Source organism: Miscanthus floridulus, chromosome 7 (assembly GCF_019320115.1).
Source record: "Miscanthus floridulus cultivar M001 chromosome 7, ASM1932011v1, whole genome shotgun sequence".
NCBI lineage: Eukaryota > Viridiplantae > Streptophyta > Magnoliopsida > Poales > Poaceae > Miscanthus > Miscanthus floridulus.
The window spans coordinates 1,798,995-1,807,943 of record NC_089586.1 but is presented as its reverse complement, the minus strand read 5'-3'; the positions used below and the strand labels follow the sequence as shown (position 1 = coordinate 1,807,943).

General features: G+C 47.1%; 1 protein-coding gene across 1 annotated transcript; it reads right to left on the bottom strand.

The window, feature by feature from the left end:
- Positions 1 to 3,797: 3,797 nt before the first annotated feature.
- LOC136462337 (serine/threonine-protein kinase Nek6-like) lies at positions 3,798 to 8,490 on the bottom strand. The gene is made up of 14 exons (XM_066461442.1): positions 8,266 to 8,490; positions 7,410 to 7,566; positions 7,201 to 7,267; positions 6,821 to 6,886; positions 6,603 to 6,649; positions 6,416 to 6,461; positions 6,212 to 6,292; positions 6,073 to 6,115; positions 5,930 to 5,976; positions 5,484 to 5,565; positions 5,329 to 5,378; positions 5,148 to 5,221; positions 5,015 to 5,066; positions 3,798 to 4,929 (listed from the first exon to the last, which is right to left on the bottom strand). Exons 1-14 carry the CDS (start codon positions 8,333 to 8,335, stop codon positions 4,072 to 4,074), a joined length of 1,740 nt encoding a protein of 579 aa, XP_066317539.1. The 5' UTR covers positions 8,336 to 8,490; the 3' UTR covers positions 3,798 to 4,071.
- Between the last annotated feature and the right edge of the window lie 459 nt (positions 8,491 to 8,949).

The following is an 8,949-nucleotide window of genomic DNA, read 5'->3' as shown; positions in this document are numbered from 1 at the left end:
AGGCGAGAGCATACAGTGCACCACAAACTAGCTAGTACTGCCTTAAATTTACCATCATGCATGTTCTTAGTTAGTGCCACAAAACTGGTGGTCTACCACTTATTATAACAAACGTATATATATGTGGGTGTTCCAAGATGCATGATCACGGCCTTATCCTCGTCCACACGATTATATAAATTATTCCCCTTATCCGCCAGGAGATTGAGATTGAGAGCAACGCATGCGAATATATCATGCAAACCCAATCCCAATCCCAATCCGGATTTGTTGCTTCGTGGCTAATCAAGCTACACACCACAGCACCTGATGGATCGATCCTTTGAGAATGACTGAATGAGAGGAATGGTGGTTGGGGCCCGGCCAGCTGAGATAAATAAAGCATACACACAAGAGCGCATCGATGCGATCGCGGTACGATACTCCCTGCAATTCTCACATTTAAAGAAATCAAAGCCTTTTATTTGACCAAATTTACATAAAAAACTAGCATTTATTATGATATATAAAATAGTTATAAAATATACTTTCATAATCTATCAATTTGGAGACATAAGTATGAATAAATTTACTATAAATTTGACCATATTTAAACAACGTTAACACTTCTGCAGGCTGCTCCCGACACGCATCGACCCGGCGTGAGGCGACGCCTACCTCCCCCGGCGAATCGGCGATATGAGCGTGATCGGCTGGGCTGGCTGGCCAGCCCTCTCATATGAACACTATTCACATGAACCAGTCAGCAGTACTTCTCTCTCGCATAAATAAATCAGCCAACCGAAATTGATCTGCACCTGCCATTCCCGACAAGCGTACCGTACCTTCCCACTCCAACAGATACTGTTGCTAAGTAGTCAATGCACGCATATCGCCAATGTGCAGTGCAGAGTTGAATGGGGCTATTCAGATAGAGCAAAGCATATCTGCATGCGGAGATATTATGTTAAAATAATATTAGTAGCATGCAATGCTTTGCTTTGTAGAGGAATCGAATGATCGAGGCCTGCATGCTCACCTGGCAGCACAGTAGGCGCCCTCCAGCATGACCTCCCTTGCTTCCTAGGCTAATAAAGCCTCGATGTGTGGTGATGATCACTTCTTTCTTGAGAGAAAAAACAAACAAACAATGTCAATCTATAAATCTTACTTTGAGATAATTTCCATGATATCAGGTGGACCTCATCTTTTCTACTAGTCGCCTTCGGCAATGATTCCATGCATGCTTGATGGTGAGAATTTTTTTATATATATAAAAAAGACAAAGACAGACAAATGCTAGAGTGGGTGCGAGTAGCTGTGAGGTGGAATTAAATTGGGTGATCCTGGGGTTCAAACCATCACCTGTGCACCCCCAAAGCTGGATTATTGACACATGTACAGTACCAAATCTCACGTCCAGCAAAGTCTGCAGTACCTGGGTCCCTGCATGTTGTCCTCGGCTTTCTAAGGGGGTGTTTGGTTTCCTAGATTAAATTTTAGTCCATGTCATATCGGACGTTCGGATGCTATTTAGAAGAACTAAATATGAGTTAATTATAAAACTAATTACATAGATGGAGGCTAATTTACGAGACGAATTTATTAAGCCTAATTAATCCGCCATTAGCACATATTTACTGTAGCACAACATTGTCAAATCATGGACTAATTAGGCTTAAAAAATTCGTCTCGTAAATTAGCCACAATCTGTGCAATTAGTTATTTTTTTATCTATATTTAATACTTCATGCATGTGTCCAAACATCTAATGGGACAGGGACTAAAATTTTTCTGTAGGAACCAAACACCCCCTAAATTTATGCTTCACGCATGTTGCCTGGTGTCCACGTGATATTCTGTTCTGCCACGTGTGGACTACCATGAGGTGCACAGGTAATTTAATTCCGCTGTGAGATGGAAAGGAGCAGAACAGTCAGCGAATCGATGCTCTTTGGGCCGTCTGTGAATCTAGACCGTACGAGTCTGCAGGCTGCCCTGCCCAAGCAATGGTCCGGATGTGACGCGAAGCCCAACCATAGAACATGGCCTAGTTTCACTTGCATCGCTCTGGACTCTGGTTGCCCGGCCCCGCCCGCCTGCCCGCCTGCCCGCAGCCCCTGCGTTTGTGGGTGAGGGAAAGTGCTAGCAGTTTAGCACCACATCGCCTACCGAGAGCGGAGCGCGGAGGGAGGGAGCTATAAAACAAGCGTCACGGCACTACGGCAACTCACGCCTTTCTCGGCCTTTTGCTATATATAAAATAAGGGTCACATGCATATAAAAAATGAAAGGCTAAGTCTTATTTTGCTTCTTGTAGAAGCATAGTCTTTGATGCCTTTAATTTTTGCTATGCATGTGATCCTTGAATTCTGGTGAAATGTACTCTCGAAATGGCACTCCAAAGACAAAAATCCTCAAATCGATCTACTCCTGCTCTGCTCCGGGAGATTCGTGCAGAGGTTGAGGAGTCACTCTACTAGCATCGACTCTCTGCTGAACTATGTTCAGATGATCCAACTCTGCAGGCGCGCTCTATGTGTGCGCCAATTTCAGTGTGCTAGTTGAGATAATCTTCATGGCAACAGATTTGATCGTGACTGGGGAAGGAAGAACATCTCTTTGAAACTGTTTCCAGAACTTCCTAATGGTCCAAAATGCTTAGGCTTCGGCCTAGTACAATGGACCGAAATCAGACTTCCTAATGGGCCTACTAATAGCCCAAACGTCGACTGCCTCACCAGAGGCCCAAGCCGGGAGATCAAGGCTGGGGCGGCTCGTCTGCCGTCGACGGCTCGCCGCCAGCCAACGGGACTGCGTTCTCATCCGTGTTCCAGTTCCAAGGCGAGGCATCAGCGATCCATTCTGGGGCATTGTACATACAGCGGCAGCCAGGGATGCTGCAAGTTGATCGCAGCCCTCCCTGGTGGCTGGTGCGCTGGAGCAGTCATGGGATGGGTTGTCACTTGTTAGAGGGAACAAGGGAAGGATAGCTTGGCCCTGTCTTGGAAGCATACAGGCAGTACAGCACAAGCATAATAACGGAGGAGATGGCAGATGAGCGCGGCGTTTCCTATATTCCCTCGTGCATTGCAAAATCACCAACTACAGAGCCTCTTATCTTCCTTCCAAGCACGGCAAAGGCTCCTTTCCACGGCGTTGCTGAAGAAAAAGGGTGGCAAGCCTGTGCAGAAAACGGACTTCGATCTACAGACAGGAATCCAGACGAGACAAGATCACACTCGAGTACTCGATATGTAGAGGGTCCGTTGCCAGCCTCCTACCGACCGACAACCAGGATATGATGATGGTCTTGTGGAATTCTGCACCACAGGTTCACTTTGTAACATCACATCTTGAGGCAGTGCCCTTTTTTTTTTTTTTGATTCCGGTACTCCCTCCGTCCAGAAAAGAATGTAATTATCGGATCCGTGCCGATCAAAGTAGCTCAAGTTTGACCAAATTTATAACAAATAGTAATAATATTTATGTCTCTAAATAAATTTATTATGAAAATGTATTCTATGACTAATCTAATGATACTAATTTTGTATCAGGAATGTTAGTATTTTTTTATATAGTTTTGATTAAAGTTCAAACTAATTGACTTCTTGGGAAACAAGAATTGCATTCTTTTATGGACAGAGGCACAGTAATTCAGTAAACTCGACATCAGAATTCCAGAACTAACCTGTTCCTTGGTTCAACTTCAGCCTACCTGCAGCTGTATGCTTCCATTCATTCATTCATTCAGTAATTCCGGTTGGTATAGGCTGAGGAAGGTACATGTGACCAACGATTTACAGCTCCAATGAACGTACTAAGTAAACCGAAATGGAGTCGGCATGATTTCCATTATTTCTCCCAACACTCGCAGAAGCAGACATTATGCTCATGCTACATTGTACAATAAATAAAAAAGGCGATAAATAAATAGTCAGCGGTCACAATGGCTGCTGTCATGCAAACCATATACATCAAGAAAAATAAAGCTCAAGCCTCGGTAAGCACAGCAATCTCGAATTCTGTTGAAGCTATGTACACTCTCGAAATGGCACTCGTCGAAAAACAAAATACTCAAATGAATCGCTGTTACAGAAGCTTTGTTGGGGACTCTCCAAACTTTGGTGGAGTCATCAAGCTCTTGGTCAGCCATATTGCCGTCTCTCTGGATGACACGGCTCCTTCACCGAATGGCCGAAGAACACCTGCTAGCTCATCGAGCCTCTCCTGCTCCAGGAGCTTCGCGCAGAGCTCGAGGAGTGACTCCAGAGCATCGGCTCTCTGCTGAACTATGTTCAGATGATCCCACTCCGCAGGTGCACTCTCTGCATGCGCCAGTTTTAGTGTGCTAATTGGTGATGATTCCTCTGTTATAGTTGTGTCACACAACTCTGGTTTTGCTGGCGGATAAGAGCGTGGCTTCACATCCTTCTTTTGTTCCTGCACTACTCCAATTGTCAATTCCTCATTTGGTATTGGTGCCTCGTTAAACTTTTGATTTGAAACAGTGACTGGGGCCTCCTCTTTTACATTACTGGTTCTTATAGCTTTAAGACGTATGGTCGCATCAATCTGTCGATCAGTTGTCGCCATCAAGTTCTCCGCTGCATGCTGAAGTGATAAAACATCACTGTTCCGCTGTTCTTTGCTTCTGGCATCAAGATCCACCGGCATTTGCAAAATCAAGGCTTCCTGGGTACCAATAGTTGATACATCTGAAAAGTTCGTGGAGCTTTCTCTTGCTTCAACAGTGTGCTCTGCTGCAGTTTCTAATGTTTCATTGGATCCATTGGCTTTCAGAGTTCGCTTTCTGCCACTGCTTGGCTTCTTTGATTGCTTGTCTACCAGGTTACTTTTGTTGGGCTTCACTGGAAGATAGATCGGTGAACAGTTGCACGATTCAGCAAGATATGGCTGCAGATGTGGATGCCTCAGCAGCTCCCCAGCCTGTAAATTTTTCAGGGAATGTTAACCTTGTGTCTGGACCCTTGAGGCCTTGACTGAAACAGTCAACTGACTTTTTTAGACTTACAGTAGGCCTATGTTCTGGATTTTTCCTTAGCATGCTCTTCACTATCTGCTTCCTGGGGAAGAAAGGCTCAAGTTTAGTAGATTTTTTCTAATCTATATAATTGGGCAATCACAAAAATGAGATTACAACTCACAGTGCTGATGAGTATATCGGGGGCATTGGAGATATTGAAGATCTGTTTATTTTGTTGACTAATGCTGCCATGTCCTTCACAAACAACAAAGGAAAAATGTTTCATGACTTTCCAAGAGACCAAGACACATGTATAGATGTTGAAGTATTGTATCATTTGGCTGTGTTGTATCAGCACTTACTGTAGCTTTGAATGCAGGACAGTGTGCTAAAATCTCAAACATACAGCAACCTGCGGTACAAAGAAGCAAGGTATCCAAAGATGTTTAATACTGTCATACATCATATAATACAATAACAGAAACAAACTTTAAGAGGCGTAGCATGCGGAGCTCACCAAGTGACCATATATCGGATTTGTATCCATAAGGTATGTCTGCTAGTATTTCTGGGCACATATAGTTTGGGGTTCCTACAACCTGAAATATTGTAAATGTTAAATTATCAGTGACAAGGCATTATGGGTTTTATGTCAAAACATTACTAACACGTTATTGGGATTCTAGTGGGGATATGCTGAAATTCTGCCATCTATTTTTCAGAATGGCATTTTCCCTTTCATGTTACTTTTTTTTTTGGTTAACATGAGCTGTAAATAATGTCACTGAATATCAAATGTCATACAGACATACTGGTGACAACATCGTGCTGTGATTTAGTGTAGGAACGTGACTAGTGGAAGAGTTGTGTTCAGTTTCCTAATTCCTAACCGGAAATGTGTTTTCGCCGGTATTATTTACTGATTTACATTAAAAATGCTTGAGTGAAAAGGGTGAATCCTACCGATGAGGCAAGGTCCTCCATGAGCAGTTTCGCCAACCCAAAGTCAGCTGTCAAAGAGACGGTAAATTATTATTCACTCGTGTAAAAAAAATACATATTATCTGATAAAGACAGACTCAGTAATTCAGCACTTCACATCTTACCGAGTCTGATATTGTTATCCCTTGTCAATAAAATGTTGGAACACTGCAGGGAAGCAGGACACGAGGAAAATGTTAAGTGGCACTGATACCTGACGAAATAGGCCTATGAACCTGTGGGAACAGACGATTTTTTTCCTACCTTGAGATCACGGTGGAGCACGCGGTTACAGTGCAGGTAGTCAAGGGCAAGGAGCAATTGCGTGAACCACCGACACACCCTCTGGCATCACGGAAGTACCAAGAAGGCAGAGGAAATGAGCATTGGGTGCAGCTGTAATAATTAATGAATACTACTAGTAGCACGATTTCATTTACTTATCACAGTTACAGTATTGTTTGTTACCTCTTCTGAGAATAGGATTCCCCTTGCCTTCTTGATCCTCTCGGCCCTGTGGTTCCAGTGAGAGTAATTCAGACAATTATATATGCAGTTAAAACTGAATTCTTTTTACCAGTACCGAGAAGTTACTTATTAAAAAGGAAAAAGGAAAAGAAAAGGAACACAGAAGTTGGGGTGGGTGGTAGCTTACATGTCCCCTCCTTCGCAGTAGCTTGTGACAATGCAGACGGAGGTCCCCTACAACCACCGAATAAATCCAATTTTGAGTTCGCAATCGACGCGACAACGTGCGGGCGGGAATGGGGAGCATGATTAGGAGTTCATTAGGATTGTGCGAACTGAATTTGGCAAGGGAGGAATGTTTGTTTGTCGAACTGAATTTGGCAAGGGAGGAATGTTTGTTTGTACCTCGTCCACCCATCCGTCCTTGTACTCGACGATGTACGGGTTGCTGAGGCTTGCCATCAGGGACATCTGCGGCAGAAAAGGCAGCCAGAAACGAATAATGAATCGGATGCGAATTTGAAGAAAAACACCTAGTTCCTTTTTTTTTTTTTGACGAAACCGTTCCTCTTTTTTTTTTTTTTTTTTTTTTTTTGCCCCGTCGACCAACAGTTTTTATTTTACTTGTTACTGCAACCGCCCGCCGCCGCCGCGTCCTGCTGGGTGCATATGCGGACGCAGGCCGCATGGACAAGGTCGGCGAGGCATCCGACTCTGCTTGGTGCTGGAGTTGGGGTGGGTGAATGAATCGGAGAAGGGTGTAGTAGGGTGGATGCTTATGTTACCTCCTGGTAAGCGGTCCGCTGGAACTTGTCGTTCTGCTTGGAGAGGCGGATCTTCTTCATCACGTACCTGCGCCGGCGTCAGCGGCGGGGCAAGCAAAACAACAGAGGGAGGAATCAGGAACCGGAGCACGTCGAGGAAGCAGAGCAGAAGGGAGTGGTCGACGACGACGACGACGACGCGTGAATGAATGTGAAAAAGGGGAAATCACCTCTTGCGCTCGGCCTTGTGGAGGACGAGGTAGGCGGAGCCGTAGGCGCCCCGGCTGATCTGCTCCACCACCTCGTACTGCTCCATCGCCCGGACTCTCTGCTTGGCAGAGGAGGAGGAGGAAGAAGCGGCGTGGTCTGCTGCGGCCGTTGCGAGAACTGACGACCGGGGGTGTGCGTGGCGTGAGGAAAGGAGAGAAGAGGAGTTCGTCAGTGGAATGAATGATGGCGCCGCGTGGGGCTCGTAATTATTTGTGCGCGCGCGTGGCGAGGGATGTTAAGCCTTAGGATTCTGGTGCACATCAGAGTGTCTATTCGGTACTGGTCGAATCAATTAGAGCTAGAGCATGCTTTGAGAGAGATATCCGTCTATGGCTATGTCGGTGATGTAGGGTGTCGGGGAAAAAGAAGCGGGGGGAGTCCGGCGACGGCGTAGACGTCCGGTGGTGCAGAGGCGGCGGTGGACTTCCCGTCGCTAGCAGCACCTCTCTCGATCGGTCTAGGGTTAGTAAGTAGGTGGAGCGTCTAGCGGCTCAGGTGAACCTCATATCCTGTGCCTCAGCCCCCAACATTCTTTTAACAGTGCTACGTGACGAGGGCCCATCAACCACTTAGAACCGGCTGAGCATCCCCGATCAGGGCGCGGATCAAGAGCCCAATTGAATGTTGTGGAGATCGTCCTAACGAGGGAAACTGCGCAGGAAGGCGACTAGAGGCGAGGCCGGGCGTGCCGCAATGATGACGCGCGGTTGCACCCGGCCGCCCGCTCTCCCTCTATTAGACTATCTCCAACAAGATCACCCAAAATACGCCACCTTTGGGTCATGTACAGTGAAAGCATCCCCACCCAAAACGTACCTTTCTCCAATAGTGAAGAGAACACAAATCCCCTCCCCGTAGACCTCGGCGAACCGGCGCACGGCGCCATGCATGGGGAAGGAGCTCGCGTTGGCCATGGGAAGAGCTCGCACCGGGCAAGGGGAAGGAGCTCGCGCGCCGCCGGGAAGGAGAGAAGTCGTACCCGTGCGCGCCGCCGGGAAGAAGCAGCGGCCGGTGAGGGGGCAGAGGCCCGCACGCCGTCGGGGAGGGGAGGAACCGGACCTTGCGCAGCCAGATCTGGGACCTCGCGCGGCCGGTGACGGGGCGGCGGAGCTCGGCCGCCCGCCTACGAACCCGCACGACCTCCCCTTCCTGGCACGCGCGGCTAGAGATACGTCGTGGAGAGAGAACGATGTTTTTTTGGGTTCCCTCTCTTTTCGTAGGTAAAATAGGTAGCTACTTTGCGTTGTCTGTTGGAGGAATTTTTCCTACTATACATCATGCATTTTGGGTCAGGTACCCTTATGCATAGGCATTGGAGACAGTCTTGGTCTTCTTGCGCGTGTCGTGCCGGGTAGCCTGTCCGCCCGGGCGGACGGGAGACTGGAGACGCGGACGGAGACCGGCCAACGCAACGGGTACGGGACGGGACAGAGTAGGGGGCCGCCGCTACCGGCGGATACGCTGTTGCTGTGCTGCAGGCAGCGAACAGTAACGTCGACT

What these genes read in the sequence shown, in the direction of transcription:
- LOC136462337 (XM_066461442.1), bottom strand. Translation starts at nt 8,335, where the DNA reads ATGGCGCCGTGCGCCGGTTCGCCGAGGTCTACGGGGAGGGGATTTGTG. An exon ending in CACAAGGCCGAGCGCAAGAG is followed by an intron (nt 7,268 to 7,409) that starts GTGATTTCCCCT and finishes ACGCCGGCGCAG; the next exon opens with GTACGTGATGAAGAAGATCC. An exon ending in TGCTCCACCGTGATCTCAAG is followed by an intron (nt 6,116 to 6,211) that starts GTAGGAAAAAAA and finishes GCTTCCCTGCAG; the next exon opens with TGTTCCAACATTTTATTGAC.